This window comes from Carcharodon carcharias, chromosome 22 (assembly GCF_017639515.1).
Source record: "Carcharodon carcharias isolate sCarCar2 chromosome 22, sCarCar2.pri, whole genome shotgun sequence".
NCBI classification, from domain to species: Eukaryota; Metazoa; Chordata; class Chondrichthyes; order Lamniformes; family Lamnidae; genus Carcharodon; species Carcharodon carcharias.
Genome location: NC_054488.1, coordinates 12,128,911 through 12,155,525, shown reverse-complemented (window position 1 = coordinate 12,155,525; position 26,615 = coordinate 12,128,911). Strand labels below are relative to the sequence as shown.

At 45.1% G+C, this 26,615-nt stretch overlaps 1 protein-coding gene across 2 annotated transcripts in view; it reads left to right on the top strand.

The window, feature by feature from the left end:
- LOC121293614 (dynein heavy chain 9, axonemal-like) overlaps positions 1-26,615 on the top strand; it is a 530,687-nt gene that overhangs the window by 138,048 nt on the left and 366,024 nt on the right. For both annotated transcript variants that reach the window (XM_041216734.1, XM_041216733.1), the window contains exons 29-31: positions 15,620-15,777; positions 17,758-17,896; positions 19,822-20,109. In XM_041216734.1, coding sequence (XP_041072668.1) covers positions 15,620-15,777; positions 17,758-17,896; positions 19,822-20,109 — 585 coding nt within the window. The remainder of the gene's footprint in view (positions 1-15,619; positions 15,778-17,757; positions 17,897-19,821; positions 20,110-26,615) is intronic.

The window sequence follows — 26,615 nt, the reverse complement described above, 5'->3', positions numbered from 1 at the left end:
CTGGATGGCTGACCTCCTCTGTGCCCCGGTGGCACTGACCACCGCTGCCACTTCCTCAAAGGCCAGATTGGTGACTCTGGTGGACCTCCTGAGGCCAGAGCGGGAGTAGAGGACATCGCGGTGGCCTCCCACTGCATCCAGCAGGTGCCCCAGCGAGGCGTCACTAAATTTGGGGGGCTGTCTTCTTTTTTGCTTTCGGGGCCATCTGTCCCCTGGAGCAGCCCTGGTCTGTGGAAGTGAAGTAGGCTGGGCTCTGGTGTGCTTTAAATATGACGCCGGGGCGATAAAGCACTGAGTTCATGGTGGGGTGGGCAAATTCGAGCCTGCCCACCAGCAACCTGGAGTGTTTCCCGTGAATGCATTATTAATGAGGTGGGGCGCGCTGGAAATGGGACGATACATTGTGAAAACTCGCCATTCTGGCTGGCGGGTATACAACTTTCTTCTTGCCTGATACCGCACTTTGTGCACATCTGGGACGATTCCATCCATGCACACAATGGTATAATGGGCTAAAAACCCCAGATGTAGTTCAGTCTGGAGATGTTTGAAGCGATGCACTTTAGGAGGACTAATTTGGAAAGGTAGTACACTGTAATTGCACAATTTTGAAAAGTGTAAATGAGCAGAGAAACTTCAGTGTCCGTGTACTCAAATCCGTAAGGATGACACTGCAAGCTGATAAGGTGGTTCACAAAGCATGTGGCTTACTTGGGTTTACAAATAGACAAATAGAATATAAAAGCAAACAGTTCATTCTAGAATTTGATAAATCACTGGGTTAGGTCTTTTTTGGAGTATTGAGGAGAATCCTAGGCACCATTTTCCAGCAAAGATGCAGGTTCACCAGGATGTTACCAAGGACGAAGGGCTTCAATTATGAGGAGAGGTTGGAAAAGTGAGGTCGATTCTCCTTGGACCAGACAAGGTTAACATGTGACCTAAGAAACGTTTTCAAGAGGCTGAGAGATTTTAATGCAGTAGATAGAGAAAAATCATTTCCCTGCCACAGCACTGCAATAGTCCTTCACAAAAGTCACAAATAACAAACCATATGACTGTGACTAGGCAAACCATACTTCCTCAACCTCCTTGATGTGCCTGTAGTCTTTTGACACAGTTAAGCACACCATCCTTCTCCAGTGCCTGTCTTCTGATGTCCAGCTGGCTGACACTGCCTGTGTCTAGTTCCGTTCCCTTCTGTCCAGTTGTATCTCTCTTACAATAGCTTCTTTTCCCGTTACCACAATGTTACACTAGGAGCCCCCCTAGGGTCTATCCTTGACTCCCTTTCTCATCAACATACTATCCCTCAGCAACATCATCCAAAAACAAACCATCAGGCTCCCCAAGTACATTAACGATATCCAGCTCACTCTCACCGCCACCTTTCTTGGTCCTCCTACTGCCCCTGATTTGCCATGCTGCTTGTATTACGTTCAGTTTTGCATGAGCAGAAATTTCCTCCAATTAAATATTGAAAAAAACTCACAACATTGTCTTTGGTTCATTCCACAAACTTTTCTTTTCTCGTCATCAACTCCATTCCCCAGGCAACTTTGTGAGGCTGAACCCCACTGTTAACAATGTCACCATCCTATAGCATCCTAACCTGAACTTCTGGTACCATATCCTTGCCATCATCAATATTGCTAATTTCCACCTCTGCAACATCACCAGTTTCTGCCCAAGTCTCAGCCCATTGCCTGCTGAAACTCTCATCAATGCCTTTGTTATCTACAGCCTTGACTATTCCTGCACTCGTTTAGCCAGCCTTTCCGTAAACTTCAGCTCACCTAAAACTCTACTGCCCCTATCCTAACTCACAACAAGACCTACTCACCCATTACCTCTGCTCACTTTGGCACCAGATCTGACAATGCCTCAAACTTAAAATTCTTACAATCTTGTCAAATCCCTCCATGAACTTATCCCTTCTTGTCTTTATAACATCCTCCAGCCCTACAACCCTCCCAAGATCTCTGCACTCCTCTAATTCTGGCCCCTTGCACATCCCTGATTTCTATCACTTCACTCTTGGCACCCCTGTGCCTTCAGCTGACCAGCCGAATGGAATTTCCTCCCTAAACATCTCTGCCTCTCTATTCTCCTTTAAAATGTCCCTTAAAACTTACTCTTTCACCAAACTTTTTGCCATTTGTCCAAATAACTATGTGGTTTTGTGATTCGTCGGAAAATGAATAGGTTACTGGTGGCAAGCAAGTTTTTCTTCTCCCACTGTAGTTTTCTTCTCTCTTTTAAAGTTGTTGACTCAAGATAGCCATCCTTCACTGGTGAGCCTAGACAGTCGGAGTTGGCAAACTGTGATCGATAGAGAGTGTCCCAGTTTTAATTTCCAGCAAGGTTCAGTGGTTAATTTGCTGATTTGCTTACTTGCCAAACACTGGTCCTGGAATTTGGAGGCAAAGATAACTGCTTTTCCGACTCAATCGAATTTGGAGGTAACAAGCAGGTTAGACAAAGGAGAGCCAATGGATGTCATCTACTTGGACTTCCAGAAGGCCTTTGACAAGGTGCCACACAGGAGGCTGCTCAGTAAGATAAGAGCTCATGGTGTTAGAGGCAAGGTACTAGCATGGATAGAAGATTGGCTGTCTGGCAGGAGGCAGAGAGTGGGGATAAGGGGGTCCTTCTCAGGATGGCGGCCGGTGACTAGTGGAGTTCCGCAGGGGTCAGTGTTGGGACCACAACTTTTCACTTTATACATTAATGATCTAGATGAAGGAACTGAGGGCATTCTGGCTAAGTTTGCAGATGATGCAAAGATAGGTGGAGGGACAGGTAGTATTGAGGAGGCGGGGAGGCTGCAGAAGGATTTGGACAGGTTAGGAGAATGGGCAAAGAAGTGGCAGATGGAATACAACGTGGGGAAGTGTGAGGTCATGCACTTTGGGAGGAAGAATAGAGGCATAGACTATTTTCTAAAAGGGGAGAGAATTCAGAAATCTGGAGTGCAAAAGGACTTGGGAATCCTGGTCCAGGATTCTCTTAAGGTTAACTTGCAGGTTGAGTCAGTAGTTAGGAAGGCAAATGCAATGTTGGCATTTATTTCGAGAGGACTAGAATATAAAAGTAGGGATGTGCTGCTGAGGCTTTATAAGGCTCTGGTAGGACCACATTTAGATTATTATGAGCAAATTTGGGCCCCGTATCTCAGGAAGGTTGTGCTGGCCCTGGAGAGGGTCCAAAGGAGGTTCACAAGAATGATCCCAGGAATGAAAAGCTTAACATATGAGGAACATTTGAGGACTCTGGGTCTATACTCGATGGAGTTTAGAAGGATGAGGAGGGATCTGATTGGAACTTACAGAATACTGAAAGGCCTGGATAGAGTGGACGTGGGGAAGATGTTTCCATTAGTAGGAGAGACCAGGACCCGAGGGCACAGCCTCAGAGTAGAGGGAAGACCTTTTAGGACAGAGATGAGGAGAAACTTCTTTAGCCAGAGCATGGTGAATGTATGGAATTCATTGCCACAGAAGGCTGTGGAGGCCAGGTTATTGAGTGTATTTAAGACCGAAATAGGTAGGTTCTTGATTGGTAAGGGGATCAAAGGTTACGGGGAGAAGGCGGGAGAATGGGGTTGAGAAACTTATCAGCTACGATTGAATGGCGGAACAGACTTGATGGGCCGATTGGCCTAAGTTCTGCTCCAATGTCTTATGGTCTTATCAGTGAACTCAGCGGAGATCACGACTTCAGCTGGGATCTTCCAACTTCAATGAATTTGCCTAACTTGAAGTTGTATTGTTGTACCATTTTCAAATCTGATATGGGCAAGCTAATGTGCCATCTCAGAGTCTCACAGAATCATAGAGATTATAGCAAGCGAAGACGATAGTGCCATTGTGGCTGTGCAAATGGAACAATTTATTTTCTTTGCTCCTTCCCCAAATTTAAAAATCATTGTTAATACTTTACTAATTCTCTTCTGAATGATGTTTCGGTCTTTCTCTCAGTATTTACTTGCGGTACAACATTCCATTTTCTAATGGGAAATGAAGTGTTTTAGTGGGAAAATGTTCAGATGTGTACAAGGAGAGATAATTTCCCTGCTGTTCACCACCTCTCCCTTCCTCTAAAAGCTAGTCTTGCAACATCCATATGCTTTTAAAACCTATATCTTGAACAATCAAGTTTCAGATTCTCCTTTCTAGTAAATCTCCTTCGACAGCACCTCCCAAACCCATGACCTCTACCACCTAGAAGGACAAGTGCAGCAGATGCATCAGAATACCACCACCTGCAAGTTCCCCTCCAAGCCACACATTGTCCTGACTTGGCACCAGACCCCTGATCCAGCGTCCCAAAGCCCATAAGGACCCGAAAACTGGCCCCATTCAAAGTTGGTGCCCTGGATAGCAATTTGAATAAAGTCCTTTTATTTCTTTATTTTTCATACATTACTTTATATACTATAAGTATATGCTAGGCCTAGGACCTAGCCATCTCAGAGTCTCACAGAATCATAGAGATTATAGCAAGCGAAGACGATAGTGCCATTGTGGCTGTGCAAATGGAACAATTTATTTTCTTTGCTCCTTCCCCAAATTTAAAAATCATTGTTAATACTTTACTAATTCTCTTCTGAATGATGTTTTGGTCTTTCTCTCAGTATTTACTTGCGGTAAATGTAAAACCCCCCAAATCCTGCACACACCCGGTCCCGAGCTTCCAGGGTACGGGGTCTGGCCCTGTGTATCACTTTTGTCGCTGGGTCAAAATCCTGGAACTCCCCCTATAACAGCACTGTTGATGTACCTGCACCACATGGACTGCAGCGGTTCAAGAAGGCAGCTCACCATCACCTTCTCAAGGGATGGGCAATAAAAATGCTGGCCCAGCCAGCGATGCCCACATCCCATGAAAGAATAAGAGAAGTGGTGATGGTAACATGGCATTCCAAATATAAAGAAAATGAAAGAAAATTCAGTATAATATTTTACACAGCAAAAGTTTAAAGCTGGAGTTCAGTCTCAGTGATAAGGCGAGGAATGCATTCTAACTGCCGTTGAACCGCACCGAGATGTGCCAGCACTCCTCATTTTATTAAGAGCTTCTTTATTGTGCTTAGACTGTGTATTGTAAATATTGCCAAGTAGTTCTAAGTACTTTCAGTTACCCTGGAATGATAACTTTGTTGATAACTACAAATGGAAAAAACGAAGTGAAAGGATAGCTGAGGAATTTTGCCTGGTTCTGCTTTTGCTCGGAGATGTTTATATTTTTAACCTGCCATTATTCCAATCCTGTTCAATCTCATATCATTTGGACCATCAGGGTTGAAGATTAAGACAGAAATTGAAGTAAATCGGAATGGGAGAGAACAGGAGCCTTGAGGGAGCCCTTGAGTTGATGGATGACAATTGGAGGATAATTGGTTTAAATTTAACGAGCTGTAGAAAAAATGAGTTGCACTGAAACAAAGAAAATTGTGAAGTGATGCTAACTGAAAATTGTATCTTACCTTCTGCCTCTTGGCAGTATATCAAGTGCAATATTGAGCAATGCTCTGCGAATAGGATTCCTCTGCTCATGGTTTCCTTGTGTTTTTTGTGCTTAAATAACAGCAAGTTAACTGTGAGTGAGCAGCATGGTTTATAATTGGGATGAAGGAGCAATGAGGCAAGACAAAATCAGTAGCACTGTTGACTTTTGAAAGTAGCCACAGATGGCAGCAAACAGAGTTCCAGAGAAGTCACAGCATTACTGGAAGTAGGCAATTACAACTCCTTGATCACTTGAGGTGTCAGTTGAATACCGCACTTTGATGCTGATGATGTTGTTTCAGCTTCATTTCTGTGGCATTTGATCACCAATGATGTCAGTTGAAAGTCTTTAACTGCTATGAAAGCAAATAAATGTTTGCTATTGATGTGGTTTGAGCATTGTGTAATTTCTTTTCAGGTCAATGATTTCATTTGATCACTATTAGATGTCAAATGATGACTGAACAATCTCTTTGGAGCACAAATCAGTGCAAGCGGGTGCAAATGAACACTGCTGAGTGTGGAATGAGCTCAGAATTTTCTGGTAGGACAGTAAGAGGGAACAGTTGGGAGAGGTGGGATGTTTAGGAACATATAAGAAGCAGAAGCAAACAAGGGAGGAATGGATCATGAGAGACCTTCAGAGAGCAGAAGTGAAGCAGGAGCAAAACTCAGCAAAAATGAAATGAGAAGAAACTAATGTTTGGGCTGATGGAAAGTTGAGAGAAGTTCAGCAAAATTAAGTCCCAATTTGACTAAGAAGTAGAGTTTTGTTTATCCAAGTTCCATAGAAGGAAGATGCCAAGACAGTGTCAAGATTTGAATGCATGCTGTAATTCACGGCCGTACTGTAAGATCGCTGCTGATTGTGCAGTGTGGCCCCACCAATTTATAGAGCCAATGCTGTTACAGCTAACAGAATGACTGAGCTGTCAATTTATTGTCAGCACTATCTTTTCAATGATGTCAAGGAATGATTCCCTCGGCCCTATATTTGACATTGAATTGAATGATGTATAATAAATCAAAGTGGTACCTAGCAGCACTGCTGACTGTGCATTAAGAGGTTCTGATTTACATTTGCAGCAGATTTATTACAGCCACTGTTATGAATTACTGTACAGTATTGAATCAAGAATGAAACTGCTTTGATGTAGAAAATGAGGCCCTCCCTTGATCAGTATCGAACTCACTACTTTGAAGAAAATAAGGTGGTATGGAAGTGCTTGGATGTGTTGTGTGAGCTGCTTACTTGTGCAACGCTGACTGAAAGCAATAATGTCACCATGCAGTACCGCCTTGGTGCATTTCAGCTCTGCAGCCAGCCGGATACACAAACTCAGTGCAACGATGATTATAACCAAAAAAAATTGAAACCAGACTGACCACCAATAGCCGATGCATGGCAACATTGAGGCTGGGTTGTTGGAGCAGGCTGTTTCTATGCATTCAAGAGGTGAACAGAAGAAAGGATAGATATTGCGAGACCCTGTTGAGCGAGGAGAGAAAATATCCTGTTCCTAGAGCGGAGGAACTGCAGCGGTTCAAGAAGGCAGTTCACCAGCACCATCTTGAGGGCAACTAGGGATGGGTAAAAAATGCCCACATCCCGTGAATGAATTAAAAAAATGAAGAAAACCCTATACAGACAGCATAATGCACTCTGTTGAGTGAGGGGGTTAGGGTAACTCTGGCTCTATTGATTACAAGAAAGGCGATTACTTGTAGCAATTAGTGTGCTGAGATGATAAACCAGATCATCTTCTGATTCAGCATGAATAACATGCATAGCCAGGTAGAATGTGATTTTTTTTCAATATATGTATAATTGTTCATGGTACATTGTACATTCAATGTACATTCATGGTGCATTCATACTGATACACTGATTATCCATACTTTCAATTAACCACTAAAATTTTGTGGGACAAAACAGTGAGTTTAAATGCCTTGAAGACTGTAGATTACTATTATCAATGGTTTGAGAACTACTTGGCTTACGCAATTCTTAAATCTTCAGTTCTTGCCTTGTATCCTTTTGGCAAGTTTAGTTTGAAAAAGAACAATGCTCCCACTTCGCTGAAAAACCCAGCAGCTCACATAGAATGGACTGAAGGGACTGCAGCCTGAGCCAGTTACAAAAGCAGCACGTGACATATTGACATGAGAGACCCTCCTATCACATGTGTGACACAGAGTGACTCTGGATGATCAGGTTGGAGGAGGCTGACTTACTGAATCAATACCTAATGATTTTAAACTCTGAATGATTCTTTACTGTTTTAATTAATGGTGAGGGGGTGGAGGGGCGGGTGGGAGGCAGTGTTATTGCCACTGGACTAGTAATCCGGATGGAACACCTGGCATCAACCTTAGCACCTCCGAAATGACAACACCAAACTCAGGGGATCAGCACTGGTTAAACAAAGTGTGTAGGAGGGCGTGCCAAGAGCAGCACTGGGTATACCTAATAATGAAGTGTCAACCTGGTGATGCTATAACACAGGGCTACTTACGTGCCAAACAGCATAAGCAGCAAGCGATAAAGCTAAGCGATTCCACAACAAAAGATCAGATCTAAGCTCTGCAGCCCTGCCACTTCCAGTTGTGAATGTGGTGGACAACTAAACAACTCACTAGAGGAGGAGGCTCCACAAATATCCCCATCCTCAATGATGGGGGAGACCAGCACATCAGTGCAAGAGATCAGGCTGAAGCACTTGCAACAATCTTCAGCCAGAAGTTCCGAGTGGGTGATCCATCTCGGCCTCCTCCAGAGGTCCCCAGCATCACATCTTCAGCCTATTCAATTCACTCCACGTGATATCAAGAAACAGCTGAAGGCGCTGGATACTGCAAAGGCTATGGGCCCTGACAATATTCCGGCAATAGTACTGAAGACTTGTGCTCCAGAGCTTGCCGTGCCCCTAACCAATCTGTTCCAGTCCAGCTACAACACTGGCATCCGGCTGGCAATGTGTAAAATTGTCCAGCTATGTTTTGAGATTGGTCAGAAAACCAGGTATATTCCTGTTCATCTTCACACAGTCCCGTTAGGATCTTAGATACCTATCCCAACCACAGGAGCCAACAAATGCCATAAGTTACATGCTGCTTATCAGCCCATGCTTGACTGTTGTCCAGGACTTGCTGCATATGGACTTACTTGAATGACTGCAGCTCCAAAGACACTCAAGTTCGACACTATCCAAGACAAAGCAGCCCTGCTTGATTGACACCTCATCTAGCACCTTAAACATTTGTTCCCACCAACATTGGCGCACAGTGGCAGCAGTGTGTACTACTTACAAGATGCATTGCACCAACTCACCAAGGCTCCTTTGGCAGCGACTTCTAAACCCTCAACCTCTACCACCCAGATGGACAAGGGTAGCAGATCCTTGGGAACACCACCACCTGCAAGTTCCCCTCCAAGCCACACACAGTCCTGACTTGGAACTATATCATTCCTTGAATGTTGCTGGAATATCCTGGAACTCCCTCACCGCCACCACCAACCACCAACCACCCCCACCCCCCCCCCCCCCCCCCCCCCCCCGCCCCCACCACCTCCCCCCAACATCACTGTGGGTGTACCTATACCAGGTGGACATCAGAGGTTCAAGAAGGTGGCTCACCACCACTTTCTTAATGGCAATTAAGGATGGGCAACAAATGCTGGCTTTGCCAGCGGCGCCTGCATCCCATGAAAGAATTTTTAAAAATTGCACTATTTTAAATGAAATGGAAGTATCATTATACTTGATGTAATACAGGACACTGTGAAAGTTTAATAAAAATGAGTACTGTTTGCTCGAACTGTAACATTTAAAAAAAACTCAAAAATCCCAGACTGCGGAACTATTGACTATTCATCTTGCAGGTTATAGCAGCAGGTGCAGTGTGCCTTCGAACTGTGTTTGCAGAGTTCGAATGAGGCTCTATTTAAATCTGCCACCAGGGGGACCCATCCACCAATGGATATGTTTGACAGAAACGCGGCTTAAGCAGCTTTTTCTGCTTGTAACCTCTTGACGCTGACAATTATAGGTTGGAGCTGACCCAATAGCTGTTTAAATTCTGATTGTCCTCAGGCGACCAGCTGCCTTGTACAACCAGCCCCACAGTGTGCCCATCATCTTGACTTGGACATGTATCCACCATTCCTTTCATCATCGCTGACTCAATATCCTGGAATTCCCGACCTAACCGGGTTGTTGAAGTCCCATTCACCACAATGACTGACACAGTCCAAGGTCAAGGCCTCTCCACCACCTTCTCTGGGCAGTTAGATTTTCAAAACGAATGCAGACTTGCCAGAGATGCCCACGTTCTAAGAACAAACTTCCTTAAAAAAAAAACAATCTTCCCGCTTGTCCACCAATTCTTCTTGTTCTTCACCACCGTCTCACTTGGTAATGTCCTTGCCTCTGGATTAAAAGGTGCGCACGTTAGAACTTCACATGAGAACTTTGTGGCATTTGCTAGCCCCTGTGGCTGGGACAGATATCTAAGATCCAAATGGGACAGTGTGAAGAGGATCAGGAGTATGTCTGGCATTCTGACCAATCTCAAAACATGTCGACAAAAAAAAATGGGCCTGAAAGCCTGCGGATCACGAAATTTAATGGAGTCTTGTGTCCACTTTTGCCTTCCATCTCGATCGCACTTTGTGAGGCCGGCGGGAAGGCAGATTATTTTCATGGATGGGCAGACGCTAGCTCCGCAATGGTTGCATCTCTGGCGTTTGTCTGCCTTTATAAGCCTGGAAAATCCCCCTCTCTGATCACTTGGGGAAAGATACTTGGGCCTGCTGCCTGAGACTGCAACCATCTCCCTTCAGTGTAAGGCGTTGGTCCAGTTTCTAAGTGAATTAAAAAATAACATACTTTTAAGGTACCGACCATCCCCTTGGCTTAGGTCCTCTCCCCCCACTCTCCCCTTGCTTTTGCAGGCACATCTGGGAAACAAGCCAACAGAGTCCATGACCCAGGGCCTCCAATCAAGCCCCGAAGAAACCTTTGAAGAGGAATCTGTAGGCAGCTTCCTTGTTCCGTCACCCACACCCTCCACCAGCACAGAGACACACACTGCGATAGGACCTAGCTTTACTGTAGCCTCGGGATCACAATCTGGTGAGCACACGACACTGTCTGATCCACAGCAGGCGGAGGCAGCGACTTCCCAGGTCCCCGGCACTCAGAGGACTTCTGGAGGCCAGAAACCTGCAGAGTCCGAGTCAGATGACGAGCCTCTGGACTCAGTCATGTCACAGTTGCTGGAGCTGCAAAGGCAAGCTCAGGAACATCAGGAAGGGATGTTCGCTGCACTGCTTTGATTGCAAGGCATAGTGGAGGAGTCATAAAAACAAAAAACTGCGGATGCTGGAAATCCAAAACAAAAACAAAAACAGAATTACCTGGAAAAACTCAGCAGTTCTGTCGAAGGGTCATGAGGACTCGAAACATCAACTCTTTTCTTCTCCGCCGATGCTGCCAGACCTGCTGAGTTTTTCCAGGTAATTCTGTTTTTGTTTTTGTTATAGTGGAGGAGTCCATTGCTTTCAGGCTGAGGTGATAGTGCTGGCATGCCAATGCACTGAGGTCAGCACTGGTAGGATGGCGGCCACCATATACCTTGGTCCTGGACGTTTCCCTGCACTGCTGGTCGGACCCCACTCCATTGCTGACGCCCTAGTTGGACTCCAAGAGTGTGTATGGGAGAGAGATCCTCAAGGAGTCAGCCAGGAGCCCTTGGGCACCCATAGGGAGGAGGATCAGCAGGTGTATCCCCCCACCCCTGCCGCCCCCCCCGGGTCCATCCGTCCAGGTGACTCCGGGAGTGTCCGGCCCATCCAAATCCCCTCTTCCTGTGACCTAGCAGTTCCAGCTTCACAGGCCGAGGAGGGTGCCACTGCTACACGGCAGAAACCTGAAAGCAGGCCGGGGCCCATGAGATCTCAGCCCTCCAGAGGATGCCTGCCAAGGTCACAGACAGGGTGTAGCAGTCAGCAGGCTGCCTCCACCTCCGCTGTGGATGTCCAAGGAGCACCAAGACGCAGCAGCAGGGTTAGGAAGTTTAAGAAGATGTAGTTGCACAGCCTGGGCACTGGTGTGAATGACTTATACATAATGTTCACTATTGCCATTAAACTCCCAAGAGCCGCTCCCTGCCTATGGCTCCTTGTTCCGATGAGCAATGTTCATGTCACTCATGTGAAATCTTTCTGCACAAGATAAAGGCAGGTGTCTCAGTCCAGGGCCTCTTCCCTGTGCTTTGTGCAGCCTTCAGACCAAAGTGATGGTCTGGCCTCACACTCCCTGGACACATTAATGATACCTGCACCTCGATGGTGCTTGTCAATGCTGCTAGAATGCCATGGGCAGGTGTCACAGAGTTCCGTCATTCTCTCTGTGTGCTCTCAGCACCTTTAAGGTGGGGCTGGCCCCCATCTCTTCAGCATCTGTGACCAGTGACGCTGTGCTCCTGAAGGGAGCTAAAGGCAGACAAAGGATCAGGTGCTTTTAAAGTTTCATGGCTGTGTCTCTTTGATAAGGTCTTGATCACAGAGTGCAAGCGAGCTGCTCTTGGCCAGACAGGAGTCAGGCATTCTCAGAGGCTTTGTGAAGATCTGTGGAGTGTCCTCACGTTGTCATCACCCTCCTCTGACTATTAGGGCCTCCACTGCATCTCCATGACAGGCACATTCTCACAGAGGGGATGCGCGCTGCCATAAGCCAGACTGGAGTCAAACATTTATAGATGCAAATGTGAGGATCTTATGGTGTCTCCGAATTGCAAGAACCATCACTTTAGTTCGCCCTCTTCTGGGTTCCAGAATTACTGTTGTACTCATCCTTGATCACAACTCTCCACCACTTTTATCCTTAACAGCACTCTCTAAATGCAATAAGTACTGGTAAACCTCTTCGCATTACCGCATGTTCACAGTTTGATGAATAGTGGTCAAATTTTGAGGCATCTTGAGGACTGGACCTTGCATCATCATTAAAAATCTTGCTTGAGGGGTAAATAAGGTCATCTCATTGTGGATTGTTGGACCTTGCTGTGTGCTGATTGGCTGCTGTTTCCCTACATTGCATCATCCTCCACAAATCTAGCGGCTTTAAAGGCCTCCCGAGTGAGCCTACCTCGCCCGGCTCGTGCATCGCCATCATCATCACCTTGGAGAACTTCCTCATGCTCATCCCTGTTGATGTCATCCTCATTGGAGGAGACCTCCAGCTCCTGTATCTCCTCCTCAGCCAGCTCCTGTCCCCGCTGCAGCGCCAGGTTTTAAAGTGCGCAGTAGACGACGATGATACATGACGTTCTCTGGACTGTATTGCAGGGCTCTAACAGACTGGTCCAGGCACCGGAACCTCATTTTCAGCATCCTGATGGTTGCCTCCTCCAAGTTGCGAGTTGCACCATGAGCCTCATTATATCTTCGCTCTGCTGTAGTCTGAGGCTGCCACACAGGTGTCATCAGCCACATCCTCTGAGGGTAGCCCTTGTCCCCGAGGAGTCATGCCTGCAGCCTCTGTGGACCCTGGTAGATGTCATGGTCCTGTGACCGGCTGAGAATGTAGGGGTCGTGCACACTCCCTGAAAACCTTGCGCAGACCTGCAGGATGCATTTGTGGTTGCACATGCAGCGAGCGGAATCCCTTGCGGTTGACATAGTTGGCGACATGTTGCAACGGAGATCTGAGCACCTTGTGAGTGCAGCCGATGGCCACTGCACCTGTGGGAAGCCCGAGATCTGGGCAAACCCAATTGATCTTGCATCCTGGCTCTCCTGGTCCCAGGCGAATTGCAATAAGTTGTGTGCCCTTGCAAAGATGGCATCCAAGATCTCAAGGATGCATTTGTGGGTGGAGGCTTGTGAGATTCCACAGAGGCCACCTGTGGAGTTCTGAAAGGAACCATTTGCGTAGAAATCAAGTGCTTTCACAGCCACCGGCAGTGGATGCCCTCCATATTCCCACGGGGCCAAATCTTGCAATGGGCAGCAGATGTGGCCGACCAGTTCCCTAGACATTCAGTCTTCAGCGACACTGGCTCTCGGTCACCTGCAGAATTAAAGGCAGCCCTGGGTCTAGCTAGGTGCTGACCGGCGATGGCTCACTGTGGCTCTTCAGCGGCTTGTGCAGGAGCCCCAGCCTCCTTCCAGAGGTTGCTGCTCCTCCCTCTGCACAACCAGGCGCCTCGCTCGCTCTCTTCTCTGTCATCTTCGCTCTCCGTAGGCCATCAGGCGTACAGCTAATTCACCAGGCTCCATGATGTACACCTCCTGCAGGATGAAAGAGAGAGACACGTGGCTTAACCTGGGTGCAGTAAGCACATGTCCTGGTTAAGCCTGAAAGCCCCCTAACGCATCACGGAGAGTACTGCCCTCCACTTGGATGACCAGAGATTAGTTCGCTGTATGACTGCCTGAAACCCCACCTCCCTCTGCCTCACTGGCGACAGCTATGCTCATTGCACTGCACGTTGTGCTCTCAGCTCAGACACGGGCATTCTCCTAACCCGCACTGCAAGGCTGCACTGTTAACTTGAACCATGGGGGAGACTGGCCCAAACTGGAATGATGACATTACCAAGGGGCTGTGAGTTTCTCCAACAGTGACTGCCCCATGGCCAGCTTTAGCAAGGAGACTGTACAATGTGCCCAGTTATCCACTGTTCTGAAGTCCACTAAAACGCTCAGTAGTTTGCAGTCTGTGCCTGAGGGGTGAAAAGCTCTGGAGCACTGTGCTCCTGCGGTGCTTGATTGGGCAGATAAGTAGGGACATATCAACGTGGCTGCGCCTGAACTTCCTCAGCTGCAGGAAAATTGACACTTTATACAAGTTGTCCCCAATGTATGATTGCGCCCCCTCCCCCCCCCCGCAACCAAGTTGCATCAACCTCAGGGCAGCCTTTGGCAGCCCCCCCCTCCAAATTTGTCTCAACCACAGGGCAGCCTTTGCTGCCCCCACCCCCAAAGCTGCCTCAATTGCAGGGCAGCTTTTGCCGCCCCAACCTTGAAGTCCAACAGGCGTCTCAAGTGAGCGCTCCACAACATTACTGCGCACTCACCTCACCTCCAAGTTCCCCTCAAAGCGCAGCCCAGCCAGTAAATGCTTTTTATATTCTGTTGTGAAACACGTTGGCGCGCAGTCACACCAGTGTGGCTGGATGATCCAGCGGTGGGGGAATGAGTCCAGCGGGTTGGCCGTAATAATGATTTGCTGACGTTATTACAATGAGGTTCCTGACGTCCAGTAGCGGGAAACGTGGCCCGCTCTCGATGGGCTGTACGAACAGCCACAAACTGGTTTCATGATGTTGTGATGCCGATTTTTGGCCGTCTCACCATATTGTCTGCCCACACCACTGAACATGCCCGACGCTGGCAGCCACTGACGATTCCGCCCTGAGTTGCTATTTGTCTCTGCAGTTTATTGTGTGTAACCTGACTGGAACATCTCCATATAGCACCCACATTACACTCAATAAACAGTAAGAACAGCTATTGCACTTCAGAGTAATTCATGGTACATAAAGTGCTTTGGGGTATCTTGAAGAGATACGCTAAGGCAATGTTTAAATTCAAGTCTTTTCTCTTTTCATATGCCTGATCTCAATTGCTGCACTTTCTGGACTGTTAGCATTGGAAGTGACAGGAGGAATAAGGGCCATTACTTCGACATGCGGTTATTGTCACAGTACATTTCCTACATCATCACACCCCCCAAAATGTTGGCTGCTCATTATTGTTGAACCCACAATGAGCTACGACGTAGAGCTGCTACTGTTTTATGAACATGCTTGTGCTGGTCAATGGTTCAGTTGTTCTGTGTTTGATAATGAGTCTGTTTACTATCAATGCTCGCTGAACTTGATTGGTTAAGCCTGGGTGTGGACTCAGGGGCAAGTAAACAAAGCTGTAGAAAGAGCTGGGAGGCTGAGCTATAAGCACGGAGTGGATATTTTAAAGCACTGTAAATAAAGTTCCTGCAAACATGGAAAACAAGTGTCATGGATCTGAGATATACAACTTTTAACAGTGCTCTTGTAAGTTTGAAAGATTTGACACATCACTGCCATTAATGTTCCCATAGGTGAAATCCATTCAGGATGCAATCCGAGACAAAAAGAAGCGCTTTAACTTCATGGGCGAAGAGATCAACCTGACTTTGTCCGTCGGGATCTTTATCACTATGAACCCTGGTTATGCAGGGCGTACAGAACTACCTGAGAACCTAAAAGCCTTGTTCAGGTGAGTGCACATGTTCAGCAGTTCCCAGCAGGGTCACTGGGTGTGCAAGGCCCATTACTATTGGATAGGGATCATTAAGCAAACCGGGAATTGTCCCAGGTTTTCTGATGCAGTGTGGCACTGAGTGTGGCACAAATCCATCGACTATACTGCTGATTGATGGAGCTGTGGTAAAAGGCACTTTAAAGTAATTAAAGAAGTTTACAGCAAGAAGCTGACCTCATGGACTAAATACGCCAATTCCCTTTCTTCTTCAGTTCCCCGCTCGAAGGCAGGTCCGACCCACAGCGCTGTGGCCTCTACCATGTGTAGGACAAGGAGGCAGGCCCCAAATCCACCCCAGCCGGAATGGGGATTGAACTCCGTGCTGTTAGCACCAATCTGATCCACACCAGCCATCCAGCCAACTGGGCCTTCAGGGGATCCGAGTTGCTGTGGCAACATGCAGCTTTACATGCATGTTGTACTCTGGAGCTATGGATAGTGACGGTAAAGGTTCCAATTTTCTTTTGATCACATGGATGACCAGGAATCTCTCCTGCTCTTACTGCCTGCCATTGGCATGTGTTGGATTGTCCTTGTTATGAACACGTTTTCCTTGGCCATCAAGTCCTGGAGTGGGACTTGACCCGGAGCTTCTGGCTCAGAGGCAGGGAAGCTAATTTTTTTCTGGATGACGCCATTCTTAAATAAGGAAATTCATTCCCAAGCATGTTGCTGACAAAATGCTCCAAGAAGCGTTAGAACAGCTCAGTCTGACTCTCTTTCAGATTCTCCGTGAGCAAGTACCCACCCTCTCAATGGAAATTCTAATGTAACTGAGGCTAGGATCACCTCATCTGTTGCCCTTTACATGTCCATTTAGGATTTGGAAATATTTGTAGAAATGACCAACGCTATATTCGCCCACAATTTGTAATGTGATGCTAACTTTAAAAATTCATTGTCAGGAGATTTATAATTGGCTTTTCCTAATAGAAACTAATCACCACTCAAATGCATAAAATGTGGCTGTAGATCATTACAAGCAGCTATTTTTCAATAGGGCCAGGTTTCTGAAGAGTTTAGACAGTACAGTCATCATGCAAATGACCCCGTGTGAAGACTGCAATTTTCAAACTCCTCCAAGAGCTTATCATCCCAGGCTCATGTCGAACATCACTCTGAATGGATAAAGATTTCTCTCAAGACAGCAATGATGTCATATCAAGTTTCAGGGATTTCAAAGTAATACACAAAAATCTTCAAACTTCAAGTTCTTGTATATTTGTAACTTCCTTTATTCATTCCTGGGACGTGGATGCTATTGGCAAGACCAGCATTTGATGTCCATCCTTAATTGCCCTTGGGAAGATGGTGGTGAGCCACCTTCTTGAAGCACTGGAGTCCATGTGGTGTAGATGCACCCACAGCGCTCACAGTTTTGCTACAACTGAGTTGTTTGCTTAGCCATTTCAAAGTCAACCACATTGCTGTTGGTCTGGAGTCACATATAGGGCAGACCAGGTAAGGATGGCAGATTTCCTTCCTTGAAGATTACTAGTGAACCAAATGGGTTTTTTATGACCATCTAGGGGTCTCATGGCTAGCTTTTTATTCCAGCTTAATTAATTATTGAACTTTAAGTTTTGCCATGTGCTGGGATTTGAACTTGTGTCTCCAGAGCTGGGCCTTTGGATTACTAGTCCTGGAACATTACCACTATGCTACCATTTCATGAGTTAGCGAGAATAAGAACTGGGCTTTGAAAGTATAAGGCGAGGGGGGGTGCAAGGGCAAAGGAAATTGGAGTGCTAATGATTCTTTAAACTTGACATAAGAAATACAGAACCATCTTAAACTCACACCATTTTGAAGCATCAAAGGTTTGCTACCTCCTCAATTTGTCAGCAACTTGAAATATTCTAATTGATATAGAGTTTATATCTTCTCTGAGTTTTGATGAGGAGAGGGTGATTATGTCTACTGACTGTTTTCCAGACCCTGTGCTATGGTGGTGCCAGACTTTGAGTTGATCTGTGAAATTATGTTGGTCGCAGAAGGGTTCATCGAAGCAAGGTTATTAGCCAGGAAGTTCATCACCCTGTACCAGCTTTGTAAAGAACTACTTTCAAAACAGGTGAGATGAAATGCATCAGGCAGAATTATACAACAGGAAACTCTTTGGATGTTTTCTGGTGTTCAAAGAATCATGTCATAAAATGAATGATATTTTTGACTTTGAAGGGATTTGGAAATATTTACAATGTGCTTCTTTGGGCTGTCGTTAGCTGATAGAATGTGAAGTGTGGCTTGAATGCGCTCACTGGGGCAAGGAGAATACATTTTCAGAACATTTATCTAATATCCCATTGGTAAACACAATATAATGAATGAAATCATCATAGCTGGATTTCACTATTCCCCACATGGTCACAGTAGTGCCATGCTGGGTAGGACTCATGTAGAGAGGACAAATTGGAGCTGCCCCACTAGTATGCAGCTAAAGAACAGGACAATACATGATATACACCCCGCTGAGCCACAGTAAACAGCTGATTTCCTTTGATGTTTGGGGATCTGTACTGTTTATCATCTCTCTAGAAACCTATATTTCATTTTCCATGGGCTTTGTTTGTTTGGATGCAATTTCACTCACCCCCCAATTACTGCAGAAAGCTTTCAAGATTTGGCACATAAAGCAGATGGATAATATAAGCTCTAAATTAAATCTGGGCATCAAATAATTATTTAATACATTTTTAAAAGTTTATTTCAGGACAGTATAAATTATTGAGCCCACAGGAGCTTCTTAATAGGAACATTTGTTGTTAGAAGCGTTATCTTTATGTAAGCATAATTAAAGTATGCATATTAATCTTCAGGGCCAGACACATGTCTTGACATTGCGCACAACCCAGCCATTAGCATATTGCTGCCATATAAATGTTGCAGTTAATTGGTTTGAAGGAGTCAGGATCATCTTTACTTACGCTGCACGGTAGGACTAAATCCCGTGTTATGACAAGAGTTTTCACGTCAAAATTATTTCTTTAAAGAAAAATCAATGAATACTTTAAAGCAAGCGTGTAAGCATCCATTCTCATTGAATCACCTTAGACATTCCTTTGTAGCAAATGGGAGTTTGTGCCAGTTGTATAAATGAGTGTTTAGCCTGACCACATAATCCTCAATCCTGTTTTAATAGCAAGAATGTCACTGACTCCTCACTTGAAAAAATAAGGTGCAGGACCACCAAAAGGCTTACACTAATGAAACGAGATATTGATTGCCCTGCCCGTGGTCCCACCCACTCACCCATACAGCTGAGAAATCAGTGAACATGCTTATTCATTTATCGTTATTGATTTTAGTTTCACTGAAGTAGTACCACTTAAAAAAAAATCCTGAAAGCAAATGTAAAACTTTATTGATGAAATCAACAATTCTGAAGCCAAGCTTAGTGTTAAGTGTAATGACATTACTGCTTAGAAAGAATTCCCATGCATTGGGGCAAGGATTGTACAAATTGAAAGCCTATAAATTCTTCACCACAATCATGGTAGGCTACTGGGGTGAAATTGTGTGATTTCAGCAGCAAATCCATTAATTAATTAACATGGATTTTGTTTATCTGCTGTCTTAATAAGTCATTAACCCATTTAAAATAAAGGCTTCAAATAACTTGGTGAATCTCTTTGCCAAAACAATGGACAAAGATATTTCATATAAATGCAATAGTTACCCATGTACAAGCCTGCTACCATCCCTTCAGCATCTATTTTGTGATGTTTTTTAAATTGTCTGGCCTTATAAAACCATAGAATTGTTGCAGTCAGAAATATCCCTGAGAATTTTCAATTGATTGAACTGTTTCAAAAGAACGTCTGGATCAGATTGGAAGCTTGTCACCGTCCCACATAATGCTTTTGTTATTTACAACCAATCTGTTGCAGAACTTGCTATCCAGCAGGACAATACTTGCCACTTACATGTGCATTTGGAAACCTATGAATATTTTTACCAAAGCGTGCTTTGTTTAGCTCAGTAACTGTCCTTTGCCAGGATCACTATGACTGGGGTCTTCGCGCAATCAAATCTGTACTGGTTGTAGCTGGTTCACTGAAGAGAGGTGACCCAGGCCGTCCAGAGGACCAAGTCCTGATGCGAGCGCTTCGAGACTTCAACATTCCAAAGATCGTAACTGATGACATGCCGATTTTCATGGGCCTGATTAGTGATCTCTTCCCAGCGCTGGATGTTCCCAGAAAGAGAGACCTTCAGTTTGAAGGCCGTGTAAAGCAGTCTATCCTGGACCTAAAACTGCAGGCTGAGGACAATTTTATCTTGAAAGTAAGTAACAGATTGCTTGGATTCTATATTTTCTCGTTAAGGTTACCTGCCATCATTTTCGGCTGAAATTAGGGCTTGAAAATACATTAATCAGGGAGGAAAGGATGATGTTGTGAGTCAGAATCTTTTTGCTGTGCTTTGGAAGCATATTATACCGAGGGAATGACTGATGTGCTTGGCTTTGAAGGTCCTGTACATGTAATATATGTTTACATTTTATACCTACATATAAAAATGATGAGAAAACACTGTCAGCCCCATCCAATTAAGAGTGCAACTTCATATACTGTTCATCTACTTCAAAACACCCTAGCTCCCAGGTGAGGTAGAAATATGACATGTTGGTGCTGGGGAACACATCTGTTCTCATCTTGGACACCAAGTAAGGGCATCGTGTGCAGCCAGCTTGCAGGATAAAGCTCCCCTTTATCTGTCCCAGCAATGTACCTCAGCCACAAACCTCAGGAGAGCACTTGTAGTGGCCCACAGCAGCACTTCTCCCATTTCTCATGCTGGCCTATCATCTTTCCATGTGCATCTATTGATTAGGGCTGAATTAAGGAAGTGGTTTTGTGCTAAGTGTAAATGGAGGCCAAGGTAGTTAGAGAGAAAATTGCAAAGTAGGAAGGTGACTCAGTAAAGCAGGAGTTGCTGGGAAAGCTGTGTCAGCCACCATCTGCCAGGTACAACAAAAATGGTATGACAGATACTCCTGTAGGGAGTTTTACATTTACCTCAGCTGGGTATTGATGGGACAATTCCTGCACTCAGGGCAAACAGTGTGAGTTCAAGACATGTATTCTGACACTGTCAACTGTGGCTCAGCTGCTAACGCTCTCACCTCTGAGTCAGACGGCTCTGGGTTCAAGTCCCAGTTGAACACAAAAATCAAAGCTGACACTTCCACAGAGCACTGAGTGAGTGCTGCACTGTTGGAGGCACAGTGCTGTCTCAGATGAAATGTTAAACCATGGCCCTGCCTGCCCTTTCAGATGAATGTAAAAGATGCTGTGGCACTATATTGAAGAAGAGGAGATGCCCCCAGTGTCTTATCAATACTTATCCAATCAACATCACAAAAACAAATTATCTGGTCATTATTACATTGCTGTTTGTAGAGTTTGCAGTGCACAAATTGGCTTCTGCATTTCCTAGATTACAACAGTGACTACACTTCAAAAGTCCTTTATTTGCCATAAAGCGTGATGGGGTATCCTGTGATTGTGAAAGACACTATATAAATACTTTTTAACTAACAATAATGAAGGTTCTTTATTTTCAGTTTTTGTTGGTATTTCTTGGTAGCTCTCACAAGTTGCAAATCATTCCTAATTAATTTTCACTTGAAAGCCACCCAATTAGCTAATCCTTGCACAAGTTCTCAAAATTCCATTATTCTTGTGAGCTTACATATGGGAAAAAAGTATTCACCAAGGGTTCCTTGTTCCTATGAATTTCATTGCAAGTGCAAGGATCAGCACCTCGTCTTTCAGCTAGACATTTTGCAGGCATCTAGCCTTAATATTTACTTGAACAGCTTCAGTCCTTAAGAATATTCCCACGTTCTGTTCAATTATAGGTGATAACAATGAGTACTGACGTTTTTGGAGATGGGGAGGGGAGTAGGTTCTTTAAAGGAGTGAGAGCCCCTCTTGCCATCCCTTCTCCCTTCCCCTCGGAACGCTATGCCAGCAAGATAGTCTGCACCCATGTTGTCAACCTAGTTTTTTTTCTTCCACCATTCTTCCTCTTTAACACCTCTCATGTTCTGCCTCTTGTGTGCCTTTTATTTCTCTCATTATTCATCCCTTTGTCTCTGGTAGGCATGTCATTTCGGCCCACCAACCATGGGCAGGATTTTACCGCTGTGTCCACCGCTGGGATCATCCGGTCCCGCCGAAAGTCATTGGGCTTCTGGCTGGGCCACTGCTTCGCCGGCGGTGGGTCCTACCGCAATGGGATGTCTTGGTTGGCCCTGACCATGGCAGCCTAAAAGTCATTTTATGTCCTTTCCTGGGCTTTGGGTGTGGATTCTGTGTGTTTTTGTGTTATTTTCCCACCTCCGCCATGTCCCCTCCTCACCCCCCTTCGCCCCTTTTCACCATGTCTTGTTCTGTCCCTTTTTAAATATATAGCAGTTTTCAGTTCTGAGGAAAGGATTTATATCAGAGATTCAAACGTCTTGTGTCTTCTTGACGAACGCTGGCTGACCTGCTGAATACCTCCAGTGGTTTCCATTTTTGTTTCAGGTATTTGCAGTGTTTTTGCTTATGATTTTTTTTTCTCTGTTGTGTCCAAGCTGCTTGTAGCTGGAACTCCATGGGTGTTAATTGCCAATGGGAACTCCTTGGGTAACCTCAGGGGTATTAATTGCCAATCATCCAGCACGGGGATTTCGGACAAGGCACTCCCCTTCCTCCTGTTCTCAATGTGAAGGCCGCCCATCATCTTTTTTTAGGGGCAGCTTTGCTTGGACCTTTAAGCAAAAGGGTTGTGCCAGCCCACCCAGGTCCTAAAAACAAATTTAAGAAAATATTAGTGACGGCTTCAGGATGATTAAAATAAGCTCCTTCGCTTATAATAAGGAGATGGATTTTAGGCAGAAGTATTCATGTGTTATTGTCCCTAGGGGTAATTTTAGTGAGTAGGCAATTTGGTCCTGATTTTCCTCTCTCCCCTGCCCATTTTGGGGAATGGGCGAGTGGGAAATGCATAGGGAACCTGTGCCACTGCTCGCTGGTCTTTGTCATTGCATATGGATTTTACCTCTGGAGGCGATGGTAGATGCGGAATGTGTTTGCCCATATTTGGACAGCAGCAACTTTCATTCATGTAGCACCTTTAATGTCGAAGTGCCAAGCTAAAGAGGGAGTTTTCATGAGAGATGATCTTAAGCTTGGTCAAAAAGGCAGGAGAGGGAAGGGAGGGCTTGAGGGAGGGAATTCCAGAGCGTAAAGACTTGATGCTGAGGACATTGCTGCCAATGATGGGAGCAAAGGGAGGGTTAATCTATTAGAGGCCAGAGTGAGAAGAACAAAGAGTTCTGGGGGCAATAAAGGCTGCTGAGAAACGGAGGGTGGGGTCAAGAAGGGATTTAAAACGATGGGAGAAACTGAGGAATTAGGAGCCAGTGTTAAGTCAGCAAGGACAAGAGTGGTTGGGGAGTGGGACTTGATAAGGGTTATTCAAATGGTAATTTAATGACAACAATACATCATCTGATATATTCCCCTTCATTAATGGCTTTGGAACGCTGGATGTCAGGAACACCTTTCACTCCTGGCCTTCAGCATTGTTAAGGCGGTGGATCGGGATTCAAAAATTGAAGGGCCGAGTTAATAGTGATTGATTGCACTATGCAAATTAGAAGTCCTGAAATAAGTTTCTTTTCAATAGAGCTTCTATTGAATGCAGCCTGGACTGCTGGGCAAGCACCAGCGATTATCTATTCCGAAACAGGAATTGTTCCCTGCACCAGTTTGCAGGCCGACATCATCCAACTTCTACCCCATTTAAAAATATATATATTTTTTTACGCAAAGTGGTGAAATGTCGAAAGGAACCCAGTCCTTCCCAGAAAAATCAACATTTCAAAGAATGAGAAGAAAGTTTGCCCTGGAGTAGTGGCAAAGCAGCTGTATTAACTGATTAGTAACCTAGAGACCTGGGCTAAGGCTCCAGAGGCATCACTATGGCAGCCAAGGAATCTTAATTCAGTTTATGGAATAGAATCGTAGAATTGTTACAGCACAGAAGGAGGCCATTCAGCCTGTCGTGAACATGCTGGCTCTGTGCAAGAGCAACTAGGCTAGTCCCGTTTCCCAATAGCCCTGCAAACTTTTCTCTTCAAATAATTATCCAATACCCCTTTGGAAACCAGGATTGAACCTACTACAATCAAACACCAAGGCAGTGCATTCCAGATCCTAACCTCGCTGCGTAAAAGAGGTTTCCCTCACGTTGCTTCTGGTTCTTTTTGCCATTCACCTTAAATTGGTGTCCTCTAGCCTGAGTCGACTGTTCCACAAATGGTTTCTCACCGTCTACTCTTTCCAGACCCCTTTTGATTTGGAACACTTCTGTCAAATCTCCTTCACCCTTCTCTTTTCTAAGGAGAACAGCTTCAGCTTCTCCAATCTATCCTCGTAGCTTAAGTCGCTCACCCCCTAGATCAATTCTGCACCCTCTCTAATGCTTTCACATTCTTCCCAAAATTGGATACAATCCTCCAGTTGAAGCTGAATCAGTGCTTCATAGAGCTTCACCATAATCTCCTTGCTTTCGTACTCTGTGTGCCTTATTAACCATATTCGCAATTTGCCCTGCCACTTTCAACAATTGCTGTATATGTGCCCCAGGTCCCTCTGCTTCTCTGTCCTGTTTAGAATTGTATTCTTTATATATATATATATATATATATATATATATATAGTCTCTCCTCACTCTCCCTCCCAAAATATATCCCTTCATACTTCTTTGGATTAAATTTTAACTGCCATGTGTCCACCCATTCCGCCAGCCTATGTCCTCTTGAAGTCTACCTTCATCCTTCTCAGACTTCAGCATGCTTCCAAGTTTTGCGTCAACTGCAAATTTTGAAAATATGCCCTGCACACTGTTACAATTTCCATAGAGACCAATAGCTTTTAGAAAGAATTTCCAGTTAATAGCTGAAATGGCACGATTTCACATTTTAAGAATTTTACTGTAACAAAAGACCAAAAGCGCTTTTGACTAAACACTTTCTTTGTAGGCACCTTGTACTTAAAACCACAAAATGGAACATTCCCCTTTGTCTTTTACCACATCGGTAAATACACTTCACAGATATACTTCACACTGTTCACTGTAGACACTCAATTCTCCTGGAACCAATCCAAGGTGATTCTTAGCTTGAGGATTTACCTCTGTTATTTTCCTTTCTTAGCCTGGGAAAATTAATCCCAGAGCAATCTTTCACAGTGCGTTTTTTTTCACCAGAGATTCTTCCTGTATTGCAAGCTAGGCAAACCTTCTGGCCTCATTTTAACTCCTCATTAATTTGGTCCTTTCAATCCAAGCATGAGCTCCCGTCCACATTTATGCGTGGTGACCCACAGCATCTTGCTGCCTGTAGCTGCTCTCTCTCTCCCGGATCCTGGCAGCCTAACTTTTGTCTGTGAGTTTTCTGTGATATCTTAGATCCACCACCACTCCCTGCCCAAAAAGCCCATTTCCATGGCAAAATGAAACACACGGGCCTTATATCCAGGCAGAGGTTATGATTAATTGTTCTTGACACCCCAACACACTTTTATCCTGGAGGTAAATGGATGGTTTAAAGCATGACTGTATACAATCTGACATTCTCAACATTTTTCTGGGACTTTGGAGACTCACAGTCAATTCACTGTGAGCATCGGTCTGTTGCCACTGTCTTCAAGTGTAAACAACTTGCACCTTCTTCCCAGTAAAACCTTCTGGGCCTCTTTAATCTCTAACAATCGAACCATACAGGCTTGTTCTCAGGCAGACTTCAGAACAAGGTCACAAGAACCCCTTCAATTTTTTTTTCCCCTGAAATTAAAGACACAATCCCAAAACATGACAATCTTATAAATCTCATAACTGCAACAGCACCCAGACTAGGTCATCAATATGAATCAAGAAAATAAGTGGCCCTTACACCAATACCTGGGGGTGGGACCACACTGTTTACCTTCCTTCAGTCCAACAAACAAATGTGCACTACTGCTCTGTTTCCAGTCACTCGGTAAACTCGTATCCAAGCTGCCACTGCCCCTTTTTATTCCATGAGCTTCAATTTTGCTGACAATCCTGTTACGTGGTGCTTCATCAAAGGCATTTTGGAAGTCCATGTACACGACATCAGCTGCATTACCTCATTAACCCCCTCTGTTTCCTCCTCGAAAATCACAATTTTCCCTTCAGAAATCCTTGCTGGCTTTCCTTAATTAATCCACATTTGTCCAAGTGCCTGTTAATTTTGTCCAGGATTATCATTGCTAAAAGATTTCCCACCACCAAATTACACTGACTGCCTGTGGTTCCTGGGTTTAACATTGCGCCCTTATTTGATAAAGGCATCAGGAAAGTGGGGGAGGAGGGTTGCTGAACACCAACCCCTGCCTTTGCTGCTGGCATTCCCTCCCCATCTTACCCCACAACACCCAGCCTGACACCCCCTTTCCCCCATCACTCACCTATGCCTGGGGGCAGAATTTTCCCCCTTTTGGGGGGGAAGTTTAAGAGCGGGTGTGCGGAGGTGCGCTTCCTATTGGCACCCCCAATTGGAGGCGCGCCGCCATTTTCCGTGAGCCGGCCAATTATGATGTTCGCATGGAAGCGCTAAGTGCTCACTGTGCAGGTGGGTGGGGAATCCCTGAGCCAAGAATGTGCTCTTTCACGCACAAAAGAGCGTCCTCATCTCCCTGCGGCTAAGTGCTGCCTCAGGGAGATCGGCTCTACAGTAAAAAAAAATCTGAAAAATAGAAAAAAAAATTCCC